The 26,315-nt window shown below is 33.2% G+C and overlaps 2 protein-coding genes and 1 non-coding gene across 3 annotated transcripts in view; 1 reads left to right on the top strand and 2 right to left on the bottom strand.

Moving 5' to 3' along the window:
- LOC113503120 (facilitated trehalose transporter Tret1-like) overlaps nt 1-10,704 on the bottom strand; it is a 37,905-nt gene extending 27,201 nt beyond the window's left edge. Inside the window, exons 1-4 of the mRNA XM_026884938.1 lie at nt 10,651-10,704; nt 9,850-9,988; nt 8,868-9,433; nt 3,526-3,666 (exon numbers count right to left, since the gene is read on the bottom strand). Of these exons, the coding sequence (XP_026740739.1) occupies nt 3,526-3,666; nt 8,868-9,433; nt 9,850-9,988; nt 10,651-10,704 (900 nt within the window). The remainder of the gene's footprint in view (nt 1-3,525; nt 3,667-8,867; nt 9,434-9,849; nt 9,989-10,650) is intronic.
- Nucleotides 4,190-4,262, top strand: Trnam-cau. The gene has a single exon. It is a non-coding gene; the product is annotated as a tRNA-Met (tRNA).
- Nucleotides 10,705-13,755: 3,051 nt separating the features above from the next.
- Nucleotides 13,756-19,347, bottom strand: LOC113502917 (facilitated trehalose transporter Tret1-like). Its single transcript, XM_026884672.1, has 3 exons — nt 19,098-19,347; nt 15,729-15,867; nt 13,756-15,184 (listed from the first exon to the last, which is right to left on the bottom strand). The coding sequence occupies exons 1-3, from the start codon at nt 19,167-19,169 to the stop codon at nt 13,902-13,904; spliced, it is 1,494 nt and encodes a 497-aa protein (XP_026740473.1). The 5' UTR covers nt 19,170-19,347; the 3' UTR covers nt 13,756-13,901.
- Nucleotides 19,348-26,315: the final 6,968 nt, after the last annotated feature.

The following is a 26,315-nucleotide window of genomic DNA, read 5'->3' as shown; positions in this document are numbered from 1 at the left end:
ATAGCCGCCATTTAACAGCGGACTAATTCCAAATTTATCGCGACGTGTCCGCGACCAATCAATTTGACATCAATATAAAATAATTGAATCACAACACAAATGTTTACATCGCATGATGTCATCTCGAATTGATCGGCTGCCGTATTACTTATCTGACAATAGCAAAGCGATCACAAAAATTTTGCAATGACACTGATAAACTGATGTTATACAAAGATAAAATTATTGCTCTCGTTTGACGATTGTTGGTACACTGCTGTTTTAAGTTACGTAATGAAGCCGATAGTATCGCACGCATCAATTTGTATGCATTTAGTATATAGTGTCATCGTTTTATTGGCATTTATTGCTTTTTAATTGTATGGCGCCGGATGACGGAATGTTGCCAGGTTAATTGGATGAGTGAATGAATGCTCGATGCAGTCATCGAGTAACGTGACTTTCGTATTGGCGATTGTTTTCAATGAGGTTTATTGGTAAAGACATGAATGTTTGCGAATCTACGGTGACATGATTTAAATTATTATATGGATAACAATTACACGTAGGTTTTATGTGTGTTTTACTTTGCTTAGAAGAGATATTACGTGCTTAGGACAAGCATTTGGGTGATCATTGAATGCTTTTTTGAATGACAATATCTTGTGCATACGAAATCTTCCGCGACACAAGGATTAAATTACGTAGTTCGGGAGTTGTTTTTTTTATAATTTAATAAAAAAATATAGTTTTAGTTATATTGAAGTGTTATGTTAAGGATTATTACTTCAAGTCGTAATATTTTATTTTAAATGGTTCATTTGGGTAGTACTAAAACGCCTATAACTGACTGAAAAAAATATATTTTCAACCATAAATTTTAAAACATCGATAGTTAGTTGACTACATCACTACACCTAACCTCCGTCGTTAAAAATATTGCTGTTTGAACGCGGAGTTCGCTTAGCGTTTTAATAAATTTGGAAAATTAAAGATTCATATCTGATTCCCTTCACTAGCTGAGGTCCAGACTTCTCCCGACATGTTCAAATATATACTTGATTACTTGTAAATATTGTTTATGAGTATTTTAATCAAAGGTATGCAAATATTCAATGACTGAGATATTTTATCGATAAATTACTATGTAAGTACATTCAAGTCAATTTACAAAATTATTTGTGAAACTAAGGTATTGGATAAATGTACAATATACAAAGTAAAGTCAATGACTTAAATTATGTGTCACGTTGTTTGCACGCTATGGACTCCTAAACTACCGAACCGATTTGAAACAAATTTTCACCTCGTGTGTCATAAAATGACTGAACATCTGACGTGACATGCACGAGGGCTTTAGAAATCACTATGTAACGCTCATTCAAACTTCCAATCTATAATTTTAAATGATTAAAACCGTGCCCCTAAATTACTTTTTACCGACACGAAAAAAAGGTGATCACCTCCATAAATACTTCAGTATCAACTCTGTTTACAGATGAAAATTAAGATAAAAATACAGAATTTCAATCCACCCTAAGTTCGTTAGTATTCTTAATGAAAAATCGATTTCAAAATGGCGACTCGCCTTAGGTGCGATTTTAATTTTAGGGTTCTCGAAAGATAAGAAATGTTTTTTTTATCTTAGCAATAATGTAATGGTTCAAAATTGTCTTGTTGTCATACATTTGGAATGGTGTGTAACTTTGAACAGTTTGCGAAGAAATAATAAAAACAATGATGATGTTCTGTTGTTTTGTCACATAAAGGATGTGGTATGTACAAAATTTCAAGCGAAAAAATTACAAAATGTGGTGCAAATTGTCGCATAAGATTTAATAAAGTCAGTCTAAATCCGTCATTTTTATTTTAAGTTTCCTACATTTAATTTAAATTCAAACACATTTCTTCAAAGGCATTGTTTGCATGCCATACATGTTACAAACATTCAATATTATACTTAAAGTAGATTCAGCGGCCTTTTCAGATTTCATTCCAATCAAACAATAAAAAAAAATCCAATACGGAACCCAATACCATTGAACAAACTTTACCTACCACTTCTCATTTACGAGGGAATCGAACTCCCATCCTCTTGATTACGTCTTCATTTGATATTTATTTTTAATTAAGAAAAAAGGCAACGGTAAGCGTCATAGCTAATTATTTTGTTGGTTATCTTAGCAAATGATTTATTCATAGCCAGTCCTTGGCGAGAGTTTTTTATTCGTTTCGCAGATATCCCCGGGGTTGCCATGATTAATTAAATTATAAATTATTTTTGAACGGTAACGGAAAAATATTGACCAAGTTTTTGAATTTAATGGGAAGTGTTTTAGCGGTTTGATGTATGTGTTTGTTGGTTTGATATTAAGTAGATTAGATGTTGAAATTATGCTTGATCATTTCATTATATGACTTAATATTTGCTTTTTAAGCCAGTAAACTCGATAATTTCATGAGAGATTAAATCTGAATATTATTTAAATGCAGTCCCTATGAGCTATCTTCTGGTCGCACCCGTAATCGGAAAACATCGAATTACTGTTACAGCAAATAACTCCATCAAAGTGTAACCATTTTTGGCAATAATAACAATAAATCGATTTCATTAATTTTTCCAACATTAAAAAAAATCGAAAGCTACGCCAAATGTTGCACACCCAGCAAAAAATCAACCCCTGCATACAAAACTACAATAGTTATAATAACAGTGTATTTACAGTAACACCCTCTATAGCGTTAGGCATTAATTAAAACGACAAAACAAAATAACCGTTCACTTCAGTTGCAGTCAGAATTCACACTATTCCAATGCGAGAATTAATTAAATACTGCCTGTGTTGCTATTGTGAATACTGGATGTGGCAACATTTTATATTGGTCACAATCAATTTTGATTCACATAGGTATCAAAAACTTTTTTGTTGATCCAATAACTACTGTGAGTTAATAAGTGTGTTTATGTTAAATAATATATTTAAAAACAATAACATACTGCTACAAATAAAAACTACTGAGCCAAGATTGGTTAATTTTTTATGGGATCAAATGACTACTATTTACTGACATGTAAAAAAATAAAAATAAACTGTGCATGATTCGTCGTGGGTTCGATTTCCGCGTAGGTATGGCTAACTATTTGTCTGAAACGATGGTTTTGGCTCTTTGTAATAGTGACTTGAATAAGAAACCCGAATAAGTCAATAAGTATGGCATTTATTAACAAAAGACAGTACAACTTTATTTTTTTTAATAATATCCTAAGTTATTTTCAATCTACAGATTTTCCGAACAAATATGTATTAATCAGTGGCCTCTATCATCTATGACAGATGATTGAAAGAGCAGCCGTGTTAGTTTTTCTGATTTTGGCACTTGCGCTGACGACTAACAAGGCCTATACGGGAGCGACAACTCCGGTCGCAATGTCATGGCAGACAACTTGCGTTCCCGGTGACGTTGCCGCGTTGGAGGTTGTGACATTCGTTGGTGACGTAAGTCGCTCTATTGAGAGTGCAGTATTTCCATTAATTACCTACTTACTTTTCGTACATTTCCCATGCCGTTTCCAGTATCACTACAGCTCCCAGTTTCCCCGCTAGACAGTATGGCCATAAATTGAGGTGTGCTGTCAATTGCACCCGTCCGCCAATAGTTGCGGTTCGACGCCGGCTCGTGCATGCTCTGTGCGGTTAGCTTTTACAAATTTTACATGACATTTTAGCGTTTTTTGTGGACGACATTTTGATAATTTGTTGTTGATTTTTGTGTTTTTCTTTGTATTGTAAAATAAGGTATTTGGTAAAAATATGTAGGTTAGTTATTAATATGGGAAATTTCCTTGTTTTCTCATTTATATGAGAGAACCATTTAACTAAAATATTAAACGGATTATTTTTACAGATACAGTTATTTATTATCTATTAATATACAGATACATTATTATCTCTATGTTACACAAAATAAAAAAGACAAAGAGACATAATACTATCGATTTTATATTTTGGCGCCAGTTAATAAAACTATTTGCAAAATAACAAATAGGTCGGAATTTATTTGATAAAAGAAAGAAAACTCGAAGTAGAAGTCATTCCCGAATATCTAGCAATAGCCAACCAGTAATTTAGATATTTTTATTTAGGTGGGTATTTTTAGAAATTAGAAATCTAATTCAAACTGCAGACAATTTTCGCACTAGGCATTCAGAGCCTCGGTAGCGCAGTAGGCAGCGCGTAAGTCTCATAATCTTAAGGTCGTGAGTTCGATCCTCACCCGGGGCATAGCTTTTTGCATTTTATCTCTATGGATTATGAGATAAGCTGAAATTCATTGTTATCTCTTAAGTTTTGTTTTATATTTACTGATATGAAACGACTACTATTAAACATTTTAAACATACAGTGAGCTTTAAAAATCGCTCAAATCAGATAGTTTTAAGACCTAAACACCTTTATTAACATTCAAAAGGGAATTATTTTTAAATGTCGTGTTCTGAGGGTTGCGTACAAAGAGGGCTAAAGATAAACAAATTAGAGATAGATAATTTAATTAATATATTTTCAATTAAACATACCAACAAATGTATGATTGTAACAACTGTTGCTTAACGTCGATCTTCATTTTCAGTCTGATTTTCACCTGTAGAAGTTCAACTGCCTACCTATCACGGTTCATGAGATACAGCCTGGTGACGGACGGGCGGAGACTCAGCCGACCCGCATTACCGATTAGCCGCTGTAAATCGATCTGACCTTTCCTTTTTAACCCTTTAGGTACAGAATTCTCGAAACGACATATAATTCAAGATTTTCTTTTTAATTGTTTATTCATGTGTATTTATTGAACCCATACCTATATGACCCTGAAACTCGAAGATAACTTTTAAATATCGCGGGAAAAATCTCTTCAAGAGTCCTTGAACTGCCTCAAAATTCCCATACATAGTTTTATCATCAATAGAAGTAAGTAATCAATTGATATGAGTCATCATTGTCTTCATGTCTTGCCTATTAATTGCTGTGTGAACATCCAGAATTTTTATTATGTGACCCATTTACGAATTAGTTTTATAATCGCCAATGATATTTGTTGCTAGGTCTCAAATAAAATGGTGTTAGACAATTAGATTAGTTAATTGATATAATTGGAGTTAAACATGGCGAAAAATGTATTTCTAGATATAATCTGTTTTTGAGATGGATATAGATGAACTGTTCAAAAAAGGTGTTAATGACTATTGAAGAAAGAATACCTGGTCAAATACGAGTCTTAGCTTCGACGTTGAGGGGTCCGTGCTAGAAGGCTAAAGAAAAATAAATTTGCAACAGAAATACTTCGGCTGTAAAAATTTTGCTTCTCCACCTTTCATGGTTCATGAAATGCGACCTGGTGACAGGTGGAGAAGCAGACAGACACTATAGTGTCAAGGAGTCGTTTTTCTTTGGGTATGAAATCTAAAAAGATAAAATTTATAAATATGCGTTTAAAATGGTTTAACAAGTAACAATTCATAACTACCTATGTAACATACAACGTCTAACATGGTGAAAATTTGTATTTTTCAAATAGGGTTTACAATATAATAATGTGTGTCTATCTATCTATTCGTTGAGAATAATCAGGACACTTAAACATTTACGAGCTAAAGATATAAAAAACGTATCAAGAATATAACATTTCTAAATATAAAGTTTTATAATAATTAAAGCAAAAAGGTTATGATGTTGGTAACGGAAATGATTTAAAATATAAACGGGAAAGAGAAAGTTTTAAGGGACCGAAACCAGCATCAGATTTTCAGTTCACTTTTTAAAGAACCGAAGACCATTAGTTGGCTCGAAAATTTATGTTATACCCATTGATTGTACTGTAGGTTTCTAATTGACCTAAACACAAATAAACGAATAACGGCTTTCTTTCAAAATACTTCGATTGACCAGGCACAGTAAGAGGTTAATTACGTAATGTTTGTAAAAAAACTTTTATTTCTGCCAATCCTATCTGAGTTACCTATGAGTAGTATCTAAAATGACATTAACACCTCTTATTTAAAAACATGTCAGTGCCTTCATAATCACTTAAGTTTCTATAACAAACAACATAAACTTAATATATAATCAGGCGTTTTAATAAAAACACACGTGCTTTTCACAAGCCCAAACCTTTACCAAGGCAAGGTTACTGACTTACAGCAAATCTATCAAAATACCATCAACAACTCTCAAACCTACTCATATGACCTAATTACTCTCCTAACAATATGACACCATAAATCTAAAGGCAAACCGAGTCACAACCTTATTTAGAAGCAATCGATTCATTGAATAATATTCGTTGCGATCACCGCTATTTATAGAATCGGTCAATATCTCGTTGATTCCTCATGATCAACACGATCTAATAATAGAAAATGCATCAGGAACACGGACGGACCGCGTGATAGTTTTATTGATAGTGGGCTTTAAGGTATGGTCCCCAATCGGGAGTTTGTTATTGGGGAAAGTTCAGAAAGAAATGACATTTAAGTTTCTCAGTGAGTTAAAAAAGTAAATTTGACCATAGACAACTTGCTGCAATTGCTTCTTAAAAATCTTAATACTTACGTAACAGAATCATATTTTTCAAATTGCATGCATCAATAAAACCACGATATTTGTAGAATATGTTTATCTACTCCATCTTCTTTTTTCCTGGTTCCTTTTATTGTTGTCGGACTTTTTTGTCTATTATAAGTATAGATAGAAAAAGTATTATTTGAAATGCAAGAGCATCATCATCTGCACATCACCCACACAAAGAACAACTAATACATGATATCACAATGAGAGTCTTATCACTAAGCTATGCTCTAAAGTTTTTTTAAGCTCTTTTATAGACAATCATTGGATGGACTTCATCTTGAAGAAAGCAGTAGCATTTTTCATATAAATTCTCCTTTAGAATGCCTAAACTTTTAATTCAAACATATTGCTATACAATAGAAAAGGCCTTTCCCCAACAAACATTTAACTTGACAGGAACAAACCATATGAAATCGATAGCGATCAACATTAGAGCCGCGACAATGAAGGCACGCATCAAATCGTAACTAACCTTCGGGCAATTAACAAACCTCCCGTATTTTATGCGATACCAATTGTCATGTGACTCCAGTTTGTAAACTGTGGCTTTGGCTGCATTTTACATAGTGTTCAATGGAGTAAATAGTTCCATGTTTAAGGTGATGTTGGCTCAAAATTTTATTTGAATACTGTTTTTCTACAGAGCATGAAAGTCCAGTCGAATATATAAGAAGTATAGTTTGGAAGTAGTCACATTTACTTTCAATTAGAATTTTGTTAAACTGGGTGATTTCATAGTCCAAATAAAAAAAGGTTATTCAAATTGTGTAAGTTTGGCCTATATTTTCGATTTGAATTGTGTGAATACTTATCAGTGCTTCTCATGATGGACACACAAGAAGAGACTTATTCCAAATTAAAATATGTTCAGTGAAATATTCAAAAGCTCTAACAGAAATCTCCACTGGACTCGTCATAACGATAAAACCCACCCCTCAGTCATATCCCTAATTCTAACTTCATAATTAGTTAACCACGTAATCTTCGCGAAAATACTTATGGATAAAAACTGCGCTTTTTCATTTCTTAATTTCCGCTGAAATCTAATTAATAAACGGAAAAGGAACACTTCGCTTTGAAAGATAACCCGGGCATTGAACTGGCGACCAAAGCGGAGATATGCCCGCGGGCTATAAATTAGACTTTTTTTATATCTTCAGACATTTTTTGGACCAGGACAATGAATGGGCGAAAGTAATTTGTAATGTTAGTATTTGTGTCGGCAACTCTTTTTGGTAGAAATAAAAAAATGTAATTGGTATAATTTTATTTTTTCCTGGTGCGTGTTTCCTTTTCTAGTAATAATTGGGAGATAGTGTGAAAAATATACATGCCTATTATAAATTTAAATTAAATAATTAAAATCTATACTAAAAAAGAGTGTTACATATGTACTTTTTGACCGATAATGTCAAAATTAAATATACAAAAACTTTATGCAACAAAAACTCTGGGCAGAAAACGTAAAATCAATCATATGACTATTTTTAAATTTAAAATAAGAAACATGTGACTAATACTATATTTAAAAATAATTATCTAAAAATCGCTTCTTGCATTCTTAGGAACTATGGTAATATTCTTTCCAATTTGCAAAAGTTCTTTCGACTCATCCACATTTTTAACACCTTTAATACAATCAGAAATCTCTTGTAACGTCTTGTCTTTCGTCTCAGGTAAATAAAAATATATCAGAACTAAACAAGTAGACGATAACACAGCAAAAGTCAAGAAAGCCCCGTGAGTATCAAAATACTCAAAAAAATATGGAGATACCTTTATAAATGTTCCTTGAGTAAACTTAAAGAATAAAGCTATTAAACACATAGAAAAACTCCTTGATTGCAAAGGTATTAATTCTCCAGTTATAGATGTAGACAAGATCATAGGACCACTGCCTATGGCAACAGAATAACCAACTAATAAAGATATAGATAAATGTTTTTCTTCAGTAATTATTGATAGTTTAACCAAATAAGTGTATAGTGACAAGACCAACATAAAAAACACAGCTATAGTAGAAGATACAAGTAATAACGTTCTTCTCTTTAGTGTTCTTGATAAAGCACATCCTATATACATCGTGCATACTGTAACAGCATCTAATATTAACATTCCAATGTAAGCTGTTGATTCACTTTTAGTAATTTTCTTAATTATGTCTATAGCATACAAGGTACAAACTAATTTTCCTGAAAAAGTATATAATGATAGCACTAATAAAGATAATAATAGAGGCTTGAAAAACTCAATCTTATTTACTACCTTAATCGATTCCAATACATCAGTTCTTATAGATGTCTTTTTATAAATTTTTTGATTGTTAGCAATAATTTTATCAAGCTCTCTTTCTGCATCTATGTCGAATCCTTTTAACCAACGATGAGCTTTTGAACATTCATCAAAACGCCTTTTCTTTGCCAACCAGAGCGGTGATTCTGGCCATAATAAAATTGTAAGTAAACTATATGATGAACAAATTATACCTAACACAGCTATATTTCTCCAATGGAAGAAGGTTCCAATTGTATTGGAAATTAGAACGCCCCAGAAAAATGTTGCAGATTTAAGTGTGAGGAATATTCCTCGATACTGTGATGAAGTGTATTCGGTAATGACTATAACTGAAATTGTTAAGAATGATGCGAAAAGGGCACCTTGAAATATTTCACTGATTAGGATTAGGTAAACGCTGGAGCTGGTATAGAGAATGATGAAACCTATAAGACTGCAGACGCAGACAATTGTTTGGGTGATCCTCCTTCCAACTGCCGCGATGAGGATGGGAATGATGATAGACCAAGGGATGCCGCTGTAGCTGAATGCAGAAGCTGAAAATAAACACAATTTGAGAAATTAGTCAAAGAACTTGAAATTAATTAATTAATTAATTTAATTGTACTCTTTATCACTAAAATGGAAGTGGCGACGTCACTATTATGATAGCAACATATCAAGTGCATATTTTACTTAACAAATGTATCAGAGATCTTTTCACTTTGAATGCTATTTTTATACATTTAAGCGATATCTACCAACTATTTTAAAAATAGCATCGATATCAGTTTCACTGCATTAATTTATTATAGAGATCGAACGAAAGACTTTAAATATAACGGAATGCTGTTTCGTTCACTTGTCTTTGACTCGTCATTTTAATATATTCAATTGTTAGCGTTTGGAGAAATGCAACTTGTATACAGACAAAATAAAAGTAGAGATTCAAGGACATTACAAAAATACTCACACAACCAAGAAGCCATTTCTTTGCTGACGGCATCAGTGGAGTTTGCTTCTCTTCTTAATTGAGGGATGATGATGGTTGGAGACCCAACGCACAGCCCCAAGAAGAACAGACAAGACCATATCCCACTGCAGATGAAAAGCTGAAATACAAATTGTCTTATGTATGTCTAGGTGATTCTTAATCAACCCTTAGTTTTTAACGTTGGTTTAAACAATGTTGAGGAAATCGCTTACTCGTTGAGAATAGAAACTACCGGATAAAAGCGCCGTACATTTTGAATAGATACAATGAATTTAAATTTTGAAATAAACCCAAAACTCAAATTTTTATTTCAAATTTAATAAAACCGTTGGGTATTTTGGACATATAGCAGCAATGGATCCGCGTCCATTGCCGTTGTGGTTTGAAATCCGAAAGATTTCCGACGTTCTGCTATATGTGTGTATGGTTCTTCTCTTTCAAATTTATTTGCTTCTATCATGACTTTATTACGTTTATTTGTGAATAAAATTGATATATTTTCACACAAAAATTTGTTAAATATTCGGCTAATGAAAATCCAAAACCATTATATTATAGTATAATTGTGGATTTAAAACAGTTCATTAATATTGCAAAATAATTTAAAAAATATTTCATTGACCGAATATTCCAAATTGATTTCAAATCTTTAAAAAAATGTTACAAAACTTAAAGCTTTTACAGTTATTCGTAGATATGCGCATTCTCTAAAGATAAAAACATATTAACGGTCCATTTATTACCAATAACCCAATAGAAAACATCAAAAAATCAACTCACCTGTCTAAAAAAGTAAATCCATGGTAAAGAACGCTTATCTTCCAAACCACTCATTATTAAAACATTAAAAATCCAACAAAAACATCAGAAACATCATAGTTGACTATACGAAACCAAGCGATATTTCCTACTAATTAAACTACTGGTTTCGTCATATTTGATCAGGAAGAAACAAAACTCACTTTGAATTAAAATTTAAAATTTATAAATGAAATAGACAAAGAACTAATTAGTTCAGAATATAGATTGCATAACTGCAGGTTCTTTGAATTAAGTACCGTGCATGTGCATGTACGATGGTAACTATGTCGAAAAGCCTTAAAATAATATTTAAAACACCTTCGTTATGACTTGTTATTTTATCAGTATACTCCAACTTTCCGTGAAAACCTGTTCTTGATTTAATTGGGCACGATTTATTAGAACCCAATTCAAGATGTCAAACCAGTGTGGTAATATCAAGAATTATTATGGATGCTTCTTTCGGTATTATAATATTTGTAGTCGTTTAATAATATAATGTAATACCAGCCTATAAAGGTCACTCTTGCTGGGCTTAGGCCTATTTTGACATTGTTAGTTTGAGCATTGATCACCACGCGAGATCATTACGGCTTGGTAATTTCAGATCCCAACATTTGGAATCCAAGATTGCTCAAGATGTGAGTCTAAGATAATAAAGTACATTAAACTTTGAAAAATGTAATTGGTACCTGATTGCGTTACGATCGATCCTGCATCTTCATGTATGCAAATGCAAATCCATCCATGGAATAACTAGGACACCGCTCATTTTTGTCATGACGTAATAAACAATATCCTAAAAAATATAACTGGGGTAATGACCCAATGATAGTTCCTTGAGAAACGCCTTTATTTAATTACTATTTTTGTAACCTATAGTGTAACGATACCAGACGAAGGCTTCACTAAAATCTTTTCGCGATTTCCGTAATTAAAATTTTACAGTAAAATTGACTTATTTCTGTAAAAAAATTAAATACATGTACAATCTTTGTTCAGATTTAATGTCACGATGTATCTACGTTAGGATTTTTGGATTCTTAAAGTCCCTCATTTTTTGGCGTTCCTTACTTACAGAGTAAAAACACAACCCTGTTACAGAGGCACCGCTATCTGCCAGACAACTGAAATATTCACTTGTTAGTTGTGTTTAATTTGCTAGATGACAAATAAATTGTTAAGTTCTTTCTAATAATTTGTACGGAACCCTCAGTGTCTAGAGTCGGTATTAGCAGTTTACTGGTTTTTTCATTCTTATTTTCAATGCAGTTTTATAATTTACTATCAGTGTTTTTAATTTATTATCTGTCTAGTTTTTGTTCAAGTATTTTAAGGTTCAATACTAAGGTTGTATAAAACGGACACTTTATCAAATCCGACATTTTTTTTATAGACAAAATGTTGATATTGATTTTTTACTTTTAAAATGAGAAATATAAACACAAAAAAAAATATCTGTCACAAAGCAGTTGAACGAAAATCTAATTAAGGTACAAAATATTCAGTTATCTTTTTTTAGATAAGAATATTTGCAACCGCAAATATAACTCAAACAAAAGCAATGAAAAACAAAGTTAACTACGGAACCCTTCACGGGCGAGTCCAACTCGCACTTGACCACTGTTTTTATCTTTTGTCCAAATTCTTGTTTATAATCGATTGCTATATCTTTCGGAGACTGGCTTTACCAGTAAGCTAAAAATAGAAACCAAAACTTGTCATTAATATTTATGTCACGAATAAGTTAAAAATATTAAATACGTTTATTTAGAAAAAAATACAAAGGTACTCGACGAGTGTAGACCTTATGGAGAATCTCGTACCTACGCTATAACTGCACATTTTGATCGATCACAGGTTAAGTTTCAGGATCGCTTGATAAGGTCGGTCCGAGGATGGGTGACCATGCCATTTTATAATGAGATCGTCCGTGTTCCGGAAGGTACGGTTAAATTATGGGTCCCGGCTATTATTCACACAGTCGTGGAGCCTAGTAAGAACCTAGAAAGTCTGACAACCAATCTAAGTAGTATCATGTTGTCCTTTTAACATGGTTTTGGAGGTGAGATCGGTAGTAGGTCCTTATAAAACACTGGTACTTACCTGCATCCAGATAGACTGGATGCCGACCTAACATAGTTAAGAAAGATCTCAGAATGATGATGATACGACAAGTGGATACTTTAACATCTGCCGCCTCTAACATCTATGAAAGATGATTGAAAAAACAACCGTGTTAGCTTTAATGGCTAAAACGGCAAGACAGCGATGGTCGCAATGTCTGCAAACAAATTATTTTCCCGATGACATTGAGGGTTGTGCTATTCCTTAGAGACGAACGTCGCGGTTTTGAGAGAGCAGGTCGAAATGAATTAATATTACTGAATCGGTGACACGACGTAGGCAAATAACTTTGATGATAGCACCAAGTGAAGAACGACAAGGATTATTTATGAAAGCGCCATCTATTGTTGATATGGTGAAACTCTATCGATTCACATCGTCTAATTGGACATTAGGACGTCCGATGGTATTTTTTGCTACAAGCACGCCATCTAGAGCTCAATGCAGAAACTCATTGGAAATTCAGTTCGTAGTTTTGAGGTTTTATTGTTGTAAGGTAAAGCAAGAAGTCCTGCTGCCTGATAATTTACTTTTTTATGTTACGTCAGTGCTGTTGTGCCTTGACGCGGGATTAAGATTGGAATTAGTGGCTCCTTCTGATATTTTAAGTCCCCTTTGCCACTTGCCAGGACCACTGCCAATTTCCCAAAACGTGCTCGTGAAAACTGGTTAGTGTTCCTTTAGACTGGTGTTTCTCTTGACGATCACATGAGTACTGTGAAAACGTCCTCTTGTGTGTTCACTTAGGGTAAATAAAAATACGCAAATAAAATACAACATTTAATTACTCTTTTTTTCTAGCATGCAAGGCCATCTCTTATGTAAAATAATATTAATAAGTTTCCTAAAAGTTATAGTACATTACTATTTTTGTCTGATTAAACTTAAGCTCTATACTTTCTTTCTATACATCTACTGGACTAGCTCAACATCATTCTTAATTAATTCCCATTCATCTTCATTGTTAATTTTACTAGTAGTCCGCCGGCATGGGCTTGGAATGTCACCTAGTATATTCCAGCTTATACTGTTTCATAGAAACAAAATTTAATACATTTTTCTATTTGAATTCTTAACTATATGTACTTAAATTTGTTAAAAACCTATGCTTTAGCGTCTGGTATAAATAGTGCTGCTTCATGTGACACAGCATCTTGTTTCTTACCAACCATCGTCTCAGCTATTTCTTGTAAAGTTTTATCTTTAGTTTCAGGCAAAAATTTGTACAAAAGACTTAAAAATATTGAAGTAGACGCCCCATAAAACAAGAACGCACCGTGAGTACCTGCTACCCTAAAAATGAATGGTGATATTTTAACTACAGTGCCTAAAAGAGTTTTAGTAGACACATCTATACAACATGACGCAAGTCCTCTATTTTCTATAGGCACCAACTCCCCAACAATAGTCTGTGTTAATATTACAGGTCCTAAGCAAATTGAAATCGAATAACCAATCAGCATTGTCAATGCTAAATAATTATTCTCTTCCATAACTTTTAATTTAATTAGAAATGCATAGACCGACATCGATAAAAGGAACGATATTCCAGCCATGCAGGTGCTTATTAATAATTTCCTTCTTGTAACTAATTTGACAATTCCACATCCTATGTACATACATAATACTGAAACAGCGTCTAATATTAACATGGCCGTATAAGGCGACATTTTATGACCAGCAGTTATTTTACTTATTATGTCAATAGCGTATACACTAAACACAACTTTACCGGAAAATACATACAAACACTGCACGCAAAAACTTAAAATGTATGGCTTATAAAAAGGTTTTGAGGACACTACATTCAAGTAATAAGCTAAAAATGCTTTCAATTTGAAATCTTTTGGTTTCGTATTCGAATGCACAGCCATTTGATAGTTTATCAATTTTTCTAAAGCTATTTCTGCCTCCTTGTCTTTTCCCAAGATAAATCGATGGGATATCGCACACTGTTCATAACGTTGTTTAGAGGCTAGCCAAAATGGGGATTCAGGCATTATGAACGCTATGAGGAGACTGTAGATACTGACGACCAGTCCAACCAGTCCTATATTTCTCCAATGGAAAAATGTTCCAACCGCATTTGATAGGAGGATTCCCCAAAAAAGCGTAGCAGATTTCATTGTTAGGAAGAATCCTCTATTCTTCGGTGATGCGTATTCAGTTATGATCATTACTGAAACCGTGAAGTGTGATCCAGTATTAATGCCATTAATCAGTTCACTGACGATGATATGATTAACAGACGTACTGAAGTAAAAGAGTATGAAAGTGACTACATTGCTGAGGCAGACGAAACCAAAGGAGTATTTCCGCCCGATGTACTTCATGAGGATTGGAAATATGAAGGACCAGGGCAGCCCTGCGTATACGATGATGGCCGCTGAAAAGATAAAATGGATAATATTTAACATAAGATCGAAAGGAATCGAGCTTTTAAATTAGTATCGATGATATAGATTGCGGAACCCAAAAGTTTTGGTATAAATAAAATAATACATCAGGCGTGCCAGTATATTTATTGTGCAAGATATGCTCATGTAATTAATTAAACATCCTAATTAATTTTATAATTCTTAACAAGTTTTCCGTCGGCAAATAAGAGCAAATTTCTTAGAATTAATATCAAGACACAGGTACGATAACGATCTGAATTTTTAAAATTATATCATTAGTAAAAACATTTTGTTGTATTTTTAATTCTAAGAATGATTTAAATTCTTTAAACAAACACTAATAGTCAATGTCAATATTATTGAGGTAACTACAAAGATTACTGATTAAGATGGACTTGATTCCAAATTAGGGGGCTCTTCTTCTAGATCTTCATATTCTACTCTCCTTAAGTGCTTCTTTTCTTTGAAATCTTAATGATAAATTTCGGCTACCAGTTGAGGTAAAGAGTAAATTGATTAAACATCACTTACGTATCCAAGATGCAGTTTCTTCACTGATAGCTGTTGCAGAATTAGCCTCGTTCCTGAGCTGAGGTATGAACACTGTGGGAGCTCCGAATGAGATACCCATGATGAAGTAGGTCGACCATCCTCCACTGCTGATCAGGATCTGAAAACAGATCATACAATTGTAAGAAATGAGTCTGAAGATTTTGAAGAGGCATTTTGAGGACTTGGGTACAATGATAGCGAACTTGTGGACGATGAAGAATGAAAATACAAATCCTATGGAAGTTATTTCTTAATGATATGGTGGACTTTTAAACCAGGTAATAATATTATATTCCATTATAAATGGGCTCTATGACAACATTATTTACAAAAAATCTCCTAAACATAAGGTCCATTATGCGTTTCTTAAAGATACTTTCTAGAGTTAGATACCACCTTATATATGAATACTTAATCATGGCTAACACGGCATGACCTTGAGAGACTCATTAGTTTAGCGAGACTTGTTTTAGTCTAACTAGTTAGGGCTGCACAGGTAAAAAAAAGGTCAAGGTATCTAATATTTAATAGGTCAGTTGCTTGTCAAACTTTTTTTTTACTTATTTGCATAAAAATGTAAGTAAATTACACTAAGTTTTAATTACACTCATGTTCTTTGTTACACGTGTAACTACTAATAATCTATTTGTAAATAAGAACGTTATAATTGTAATTATATTTGTTCATATGATCCTTCTGCTGATATAAGCCATCGTTACCCGTTTAACCACCAAACAAAGCTCTCTTCATCAATGTATTCCTGGTATAAGTTTGCGTCAAATTAATTTGAGCTCTTGTTCTCCTGGCATAGTCCAAGGTATGGTTTTTTGCTAGTGTTTTCAGCTCTTCACCCAAGCATCTCCAATCTCCATTTCTACAATCGTTAATGTCAGTAGAAAACGCTTAAATGCATAGAAATGACATTCAATTATAATATTCAGACACGTGATTTTTTAGAAGTATCACTTGCTCAGTGGGGCTAATCTAAGCCTTAACATAACCACATATATTATTATACACTTAACATAGTAGAATAGCAGAAAATTATTCACTATTCCTATAATGACACGTTCTTCTAGAAATCAATTTTGCAGGACAACCAAAAAGACAGCATGACACTCAAGGATGACTCATGTAAAGTTCTTGACAGCCATAAGTAGTGCAGTTCAAGATGAGATTCGTACGACCTCAAATTTGAACCAGTAACCTCGTCTAGACAATCCAGTTATCATCTCAAGCTTATAAAATCATTGTTATAGCCGCGATATCAGCATTTTATTGGCAGTTTGTCGATAATGTTAATGAAATAAGATAAGATTAAGATGGAAGGTGACAGATGGTAGGTGCGATGACCTGGTTGGAAAACAAGGGCATAAATGTGCAGATTTCTTTGTGAGGATTTCCCAGGTAGGGGCACAATTATGCGGGATGGTGGATAACTATGCATAAGAGTAAATATTTTCCTTAATCGTGTAATGTTTTGGTTCAAAATTTACAAAACGGATTTGAGGCTACATCTATTCAAATTTAACACTATGATCATCATCTGAGTTCCTCTTCTTTTTTCCATTCAAAATTTGAGTGTTTCCATTAGAATATTTCAAGATATCCCTTTAGTCATCTCTTCTTACCAGCCTACTGTTACTTCTTCTGACGGTCGTGCAAAGATAATTGTTTCCTTGGTACACTTCATGTCTTGATATAGTATTTTATAATTATACTCAATTCTCAATCATTTATTGCATATCATATGTCTTACTCAGGTGGTACAAAAAAATAACAGCTACAGATCAATATGGACCCTGTTGGACACGCAAAAATTTAGGAGAGAGGATGTAAATGATAGCTATCGCTCTTACAGCAAATGGTCAAAAGATTACCACTCTTACGAAAACGTGTCTTCTTCATGAGCACATGTTTATAGCCTCATCATCAAAATTTCATTTGAAATCAGCTTCATTGAATAGCTATAAAAATAATAAAGTTTGTTGACTTTGTTCAATAACCACTAAATGCAGAACAGGATTTTTATGTATTCTAGCCGTATCTAATCTATTAAACATTTGATTTGAGCATTGGAAATACGGAAGGATAAAGTATTGCAAAAACCCGTTTACGTTGGAATTATCTATACTAATATATAAAGCTGAAGAGTTTGTTTGTTTGTTTGAACGCACTAATCTCAGGAACTACTGGTTCGAATTGAAAAATTCTTTTTGTGTTGTATAGACCATTTATCAAGGAAGGTTATAGGCTATATAACATCACGCTGCGACTAATAGGAGCGAAGATACAATCGATCACGTGGACGAAGTCGCGGGCAACAGCTAGTCTAATATATAAAGCTGAAGAGTTTGTTTGAACGCGCTAATCTCAGAAACTACTGGTCCAAATTGAAAAATTATTTTTGTGTTGAATAGACCATTCATCGAGGAAGGCTTTAGGCTATAAACCATCACGCTGCGACTAATAGGAGCGAAGATACAATGGAAAATGTGAAAAAAACAGGGCAGGTTTAAATCCTAACTTATATCTTCTACCCACGGGGACGAAGTCGCGGGCAACAGCTAGTCTGACAATAATCTGTGTATTGTATGTATGCACTGTGATTGGTAAAAAGGAAAACCCTTCAATGTATGAAGACGTTTTCTTTTATTCAAAAATTTCCAATGTCTTTGGAGCCATTTTGATCATGCTATCCTCATATTCTTCTACTTATTTTAACGTACGATCACGATTAAGGCTTCTTTTTTTTAATTTTTCCTACAGCTGACTTGGCTACTATGTCACCGAAGGTTTAACCAAATATACCACTGAAATTTAACCCGTTTATTTTTTTTAAGTATATTTTCCTACAAATTCGCACCAAGATTCTTTCTTCTTCTTTTTAAAGAAATTTACCCAGTGGAATACCTTCCACTTAAGTAATTATAGAAATCAATAGTCTTATTATGATTTACCTTAAATATTACAGTGCTACATCTACTTTGGAGTGTTCATGTCTGTTTTCCCAGAAAACTGGGATGAAACCTGGTAGATGCTACACCACAATATAGGTTAACACAGTAACAAAGATTCTGCGAGTGTACCCTATCCCTGTCTACTCATAAGCCTCTTAAAAGAGTTATGTCTAGTCTTCTCCTTGAAATTATCCTGTGACTTTAAAAAATGTCGAAAACCAATTCATCGTTGCCAAGGGTAGGCCTCGATTTGTAGAGTAATCTTTTTTATTATTTTTGCTAATCTTTGGCCTTATTTAAAAAAAAAAACAGTCTGTGATTCTGAAACCCTATTTTTTCAGATTCCATATAAATCATTTTTTTGTCATTAATTTAAAATATTACCAACCTGTCTCAAGAAATGTTTTCTTTCGTTCCATTTCGCCTTTTTTTCTTGACTGCAGTTGTCAACCGTTTCCATGATGCAGAAAAACTAAATTCACAGCACAATCAGAAATAAACTAATTTCTACCAATCCTATTAAATGTAATTTAGATTTTATCTTTCATAATTTATATGATAACTTTCAAATTTGTCGATATATTTTATTGGAAAATATAATAATAGAATAATACTTTTCTGAGTGATTAACGCCCGGCGTAAGTGATAGGACTGAGTTAAAAATGTTGATAGTTCTTAGAGGTGTGGGGAAACTGATTAGGATAACCACACGTTGGGTGTTAATGAGACTGTCTCAAAAAATGCATACTGCACACGAACATAATTTTAACACCCCTCTTCAAAAATAATTAAATTGGGACAAACACGTCATTTAATTTCACTACTCATTAAAATTTTCTTCCTCCAATCATTTTAATAATTTTTCTTCTCTTATTTGAAGGTAAATTTAAGAGGTGTATATCAATCTTTCAAAAAAGTTCAATTAAACTAAAATATTCGTGTAATTTACTAAGTAAATAGACTGTTTATTTTCTTACTAAATTATCATCATAGCCTTTTCTCAAATATGTTGTAGTTGGCTTCCATTCTGCCGGATGCAGCTAAGTACCAGTGTTTTAAAAGGAGCGACTGCCTATCTGACCTGCTCAACTCTAAGACTGTCTAGCTTAACAGCTGTCAAAGATGTAGGAATAACAGCTGAGACCAACAATTTAACGTGCCATCTCAAAAACGGAGACACTAATTATGACGTAGATAGTCACCCATCCAAGGGCCGACCTTATCAAGCGTAGCTTGACCACGAGCTTAACACGCGCTCAATTTGTTGCTATGTCTATTGCGTGAACTGCAAACACGATTAAGAAGGTGGGGCTTCTAATCATAATTATGAGTATATAAATATCTATATTCTATATTAAATAAATAGACTTATAAACTAACGTCATTGATCATTTATTGATAACTGTATCTTAATAGATAATCTATTAATTAATTGCGCTAATGGAGTCTTATCATCTGCGAAGGGGAATCATTTATTTTAATGATATATAAGTAAGTATAATCATACGAAAAAGTATTTTTTCTGTATGTTTTAAATATTTAAAAAAAACTTAAAAGTTTTTTCCTGTTTACATATCCTACGTATTATTTGACTCCTAATTCTTTTTACAACATGACTTCAATTAAAAAAATGTCGATAAAAACTAAAAATATATATTTCAAAAAGAAAACTAGATAGGTACTTGAAAATGTGTTTGTTTACCAATATAACGATTTGATTTGAAGATTTTGATTATCAAGGTAAAATTTTAGAAACGCGGTTGGTATTTGTAGTTCAGTACACTTATTTACTTTTTTACGTTAGTCCATTGGCCCATAGTATTTAGAATAAAAAAATATAAAAATCGAATCATATATTTTTTTAGATAGAAAATAAAACAGGCGTGTTTTCTTTGACGTCTCTGTCTGTGTTTGTTTGTAGCATCCCAGCTTGCAAACCGATAGTGCCGATCGATTTTAATTTTTTTTTGCATTTTAAGTTTAATTATTTGCGTGTTCTAAGACATGCTCGATACAAATCGGTTCAGCCGTTTATAAGCTTTTGGGATGAAAATGGTGAACTATAACCAAATGTCTCAATATTTGCGATCAATTCTTCTAAAGATGATTTGCCGTGTGGGTTATAGTCGGCGGGTGTTCAATGTTTATTTTGCACAGTGTAATAAATACCACATTTTTTCATTTACTTAGTAAAAATAAATAAATAGGTAGTAGGTACATATTTTTCTTTTAACAAAAAGAAATAAAATTTTAATTATAACAAAACGTTTTTAGAGAACACTAAGGAACTCCAATGCAGGAATCGTTTAAAACATGAATCTATTATTCGGACCCATTGAATAATGTTGTGCAATTTTTGAATTGAAACTATAAGTTGTTTGGCTAGATAACAACTATCGGGCTGTTTTGCATACTAGCTTGTTTTCATTTCTTAAATTTTGATATACATTTTTTTGGGTTCCGTATCCCAGGGGAAAATGAGAAGCCATTGTTTAAACTCCACTATCTGTGGAAGAGGTAGAAAATATCAGAGTTCTATTCCTTCTCCGAATCCTTTGTTTGGAATGGACTAAATTGATCTCAATTTAGTCCATTCCCAACTTTATTGGCGTCGTCTTCCAGTCTATCCAGTTTCAGTGAAGTACCTGTGTTTTACAAGGAGCGACTGCCTATGTGACCTCGTCAACCCTAACTGAGTTAAGGCGGTCAGATAGGCAGTCGCTCCTGGGCGACACAACACCCCTGAGTTAGACTGGACGTCAGAACTTCCAGCTTCTGAATACCCGTAACGACTATCAAAGATGTATGAATAACAGCCGGCACCTACAATTTAACGTGCCTTCCGAAACACGGAGGAACTATGACAAAGATGGTCACCCATCTACGGACCGCGTCAAGCGTAGCTTTTACCTGGGATCGATCAACTTATGCAGTTATAGCTTAGCCACGAGCTCTTCTATCTAGAGTGTCTTGTTTAATTAATGGTACAAAACCCATTATGCCCGAGTCCAACTGGCACTTGGCCGATTTTTCTTTAAATGGGAATTCAATTATTCGTTATCTCAACGGCAACATTTGATCTGGGTGAGCTGGTGACGTCACAGCAAAGTCAATGACGTTGTAGGGGAGTTATTAAGATAGAATTGTTTGAAAACAGTTTTATTATTGGTGTTCAGTAAATATTCTCCGCTATCCAAATTAAAAATTGAGAAAATGGACACTGCTTTTTATGAAGTATTGCCAAATAAATGATTTCTATTTCTATTTCGAAAAAGTAAATTTTTACGTAATGTGCGAAAGAGTTCCTGTTTGACCCCAGACTATGGGGAACGGAGAAGCATTCCAGTCGTTATATCCAGTAAGAGTCAGTAAGAGATAACCCTTCACTTTCCCTAAGGCCTAAGAAGTCCATTAGAGTTCACAAAATAGGCGATTGATAACTTTTAATAGCCTTTTAATTCAATAGATATTGTTTTTTGTCGCTGACTGTACTCAAATAGCCATCCTTCCTAGCATTACCCATCCATTCATTTCGAACATATCTACATTGTCTACGTCATAATGTATTTTTTTATTAACATTATAAAGTTGTATTCATGAATTTTCAAACTCGCATAATATGTCGATATAATGATGTTATTTATTTTCGACTTACCAAATGTTTAGCACGTGTTTAATCTGGTTTTTAAATTTAGATGAAAATCTCGATATAATTATGAAGTGCGTTTTACGTTATTTTTATCGTATTTCATTGGATTTTATCTTCATATATTATGTTGACTTAGCCTTTTTAATTGATAAGGTATGTTTTTCATGTTCCGTACTTGAAAGGTAAAATGGAACGCTATAGCTATGAATTCGCTATCTGTCCGTCTGTTACCAAGCTGTATCCTATGAATCGTAATATGTTGCTGCTTTAACAAGAAATACTTAAAATTTAGTTTGAGTTTAAAAGCAACTATTGCAGTTATAAATGTGTCACTTAGCTATATCAGTTAATTTGGTTTTGATTTTTGTACGGAACACACGTCACAATGCAACGGAGTAGGTACTTTGTGTGAGGGTCTGAGTCCCACTCCTCCGGTTTTCGGTTACGGTCAGACTAAGTGCAAGCAATGTGTTTGTATGGCCATAGCTTAATCAGTGGACGTAGTTTTATTCATAAGAAAAAAAAACCACTTGTTTACATTTCTGTTTAAAAAATCGTTAAAGCGCCATCTGTTAACGTTTTTTGCAACTACGTCAACCTTCATCGATTTGTAACAATAGTTTCGTCATGGCGTTCAAAGATGGCGCGCGATGTACTAATCTTCAATATTTCAAAAAAACTTTAAAACTTAATGTACTTGTAATTCTACAATTCGTACAATATTTTTCATTTCTGTTGGTTGTTTAATATTTATCTATAGTAATTTGTGTAATAACTGTTAACAGCGACATCTGTGATTTGTGTGATGAACTACTTTAGAAAGTTGATGATTACAAAACATCGATCAATTATTACTTACATCGTTCTATTCATAGATGGCGCTGCTTTCCGCTATTAAAATATTTTCTCGATACCTATTTACTTTGTCCAGCGTTTTATATAGAACGAATAATACACAGCTGTAATATAATGGTAAGTAATAAGTGATAAATATTAATGTCTTTGCTTCCGTTATTGGTGTGCATGATAGATAATACCGAATTACGCGTGATTTGTCCAAAACTATTACACGGACGATAGTTTTGCTATCTATTATCAGGCTTTATCTATTCAAATTTTAATGTAGCCTTCTGTTTTTCATTTAGCACGTTTTTATCGGGCGATGACGAATTTGCTTACTAATATTATTTTTTTAGTTTATTTATCTTGCTGTATCATTAGAGATTTTCAATATCAGATATTTTTTCATTAACAAAATATTACCTATATTCTTATATTAGTATAATTACATATATTAGTTAAAGGTCCTAGATAAAGCTCTATATCAGTTAATATAAAACCCTATTTTAATATGTAGCAGACAGTCCAATTGGGAAAACCGAATAAAATATTGCCAATTATTTACTTCTAAACTTACTGTCTATCCGGAGATAGATCATTTACCTTAGATTAAAACCTTAATTAGGTAATTTGGAAAACACAACTAATATATTTATGTGTGGCAGTTTTTAAGTACATAACTTGAAACAATTAGTAATGTTTTGCCAATGTTATCACGAACGCATTTTTCCGAAAATCTCTCATAAGTCACTGGGTCTCATTGCATCACACCATTCTTCTTGCACTTTTTGGTCGAAGCATGCTGTAGTAAACCCTATATTTAAACCTTATTCAATAACGGGACTATTCAACACAAATATATTTTTATCAAACCAGCCGTTCCTAAGAATTAGTCATTCAATTCTACAACCAAACTCTTCACCTTAATAATATTAATATAGACTATATTGTCACACGTATACTAGACTCTTCAGATAAAGAGAAGCTTCCCAGCTTTTTAAACAAAGGAATAAAAATGATGGAACAGCTTGTGTAATGTATTACTCAGTTCATTATTTATTATTTGCATCCTTTTATCGCGACTTCCTTATTTGTGGCGAGACTTTGCCCATCAACTGTTGCTGGATGTAACTGAATTATGTATGTTAACTATTATAGAATACCTATTTCATGATTGAACAATTAGTCAAGTGGTGGCTTTGACTCATACAACAGAGGTCGTGGGTTCGGTTCCCACCTAGGATAAATGTAAGGATAAATAAGTTCTAGGGGAAGAAAATGTGAGACGAAATATAATATCATATTCTGAGACCAACCTTATATGCACACAAAATTTCATGGAAATCGGCCGAGCCGTGACAAGCTAATTTTATATATTAGAGATTCTTCTATTAAAATAGTTTTAATTGCCCGAGATGGATTCCGATGTCTCTCATTGCAGTCTAATCATTTGAAATTAGGCGGTATCTTAAAAAATGGTGTTAGTTAGAAATTAAATTTGTCCTAGATAAAAATCGAAGTAAAAAAAAACGGTTATTCTGTGGTGTTGACAAATAACACTAAACTCGACCAATGCAATTGTCATATAAACACCCTAAAAAAAACAAGGAAATCAATTAATACGCACAAAATGAGTTCACTCTATATTTTCCTTAAAACGACACTTAATTTATATTTACAATTTGTTCTAGTTTACATTTGTAATATCAATGAAAGAACATAAATAATATTAATACAGGCAGTTTTTTTTTTCATATTTTCTTCACCCATTTTCTTGAGCTCTCGTTCAGACAAAACATTCGTTGCAAAACAATATTTCTATTTCAAATAATTAAATATATTTTAAAAATGTGAGTCATTAGTATCGTATTATAAATTCAAACTTCAGAACTTCCTGTAGTTTTTTCAACGTTCAAAATCATTAATTGATACGTTTATCGACTCTAGATAAATATTCTGCAATCTTATTTTAATCTTGATAATTGAACTAAAACACAAAAACAATTTTGTAAGTTCAATGTCTGGTCTGTTTTTAGTCATTTCGATTCAATATTTTACGTATACAATTACGTTTCAGCTTATTCATAACACAAAGAAACATAAAATTTGCTCAAACGCAAGAAGAAAAGATCTTTTTTTTAACGCAGGAAGATATAGTTTTGCTATTCTGGTATTTTGAACAACTTAAAATTACAAAAATACATGACTCACTAATAGCAAAATGAATCGCAACGATATGCAAGTCTGAACGTTCCATCTTAATACGATATCGTGATGGGTCTAGACCAGACCCAGACTATCCATTATTTGGCAGGTCTGAGACCCGTCCCCACTGAAACCGGTCTGATGTGGTAGTGGAATCACGAATATCTCCCGTTCTGGCTGTTCTGTCGCCCCCACGTTGAGGAGTTGGATCTGACGTTGGGGAAACTTGGTGCGACCCCTGTGGGGGAGTGGGGTGGCGTCGGCGGTATCAGGTTCGTCGCCGGGTGGTAGATTCTTGCTGACATAGTCATTTCATCTGGAAAAGAAAGATATACACCTTAGTAAGACTTTACACTAGAAGATATACACTTTAGCATAGCACTTCTTATGCACCTATATTTCACACCAGCACTTAATGTACCTATGTTTAACAAATAAATATTCTTGATTTTTTATTCTATGGGCTTAATGATTTGTTACGAGTGGATATGTTGAGATTTCTGGGGTAAAGGATTCAGGCAGGGGAAGTCACAATTATCCATCATATTGTGTTGTTTCTTTATAAAGTTAAATGTATGGGCTTATAGACATTTTAGAATGTCACTTAGCTCATTTTTCTGCCAAACGGCTGCTAGACAGAAATTTATTTATATCCTAACGGGTTATTTTACTCTAGTTCCTATCCTAGGATTTATGCATCTCAAAATTATTTTCTGATTATTTTTTCTTTAACACAGTTATTCTATTTTGAGCCTCGCTAAGGACATATACGGTAATCAAAGTCTATTATTGTGAAGAGGCAATTGAAGCTACATTAGCAATCCTATCACAGAACGGGTACAAATCAATAAAGACTCATTTGTTTGATGCAGTCAAGTTATTTAAGGATGCGAGTCTGGTATCTCCTTTACT

Source organism: Trichoplusia ni, chromosome 18 (assembly GCF_003590095.1).
Source record: "Trichoplusia ni isolate ovarian cell line Hi5 chromosome 18, tn1, whole genome shotgun sequence".
Taxonomy (NCBI): Eukaryota; Metazoa; Arthropoda; class Insecta; order Lepidoptera; family Noctuidae; genus Trichoplusia; species Trichoplusia ni.
Note: the sequence above shows the minus strand (reverse complement) of the source record. Positions and strands in the feature narration are given on the sequence as shown.

What these genes read in the sequence shown, in the direction of transcription:
- LOC113502917 (XM_026884672.1), bottom strand. Translation starts at nt 19,169, where the DNA reads ATGGAAACGGTTGACAACTGCAGTCAAGAAAAAAAGGCGAAATGGAAC. An exon ending in GAAAACATTTCTTGAGACAG is followed by an intron (nt 15,868 to 19,097) that starts GTTGGTAATATT and finishes ATCTGTTTTCAG; the next exon opens with ATCCTGATCAGCAGTGGAGG. An exon ending in AGAAACTGCATCTTGGATAC is followed by an intron (nt 15,185 to 15,728) that starts GTAAGTGATGTT and finishes TTATCTTTTCAG; the next exon opens with CGGCCATCATCGTATACGCA.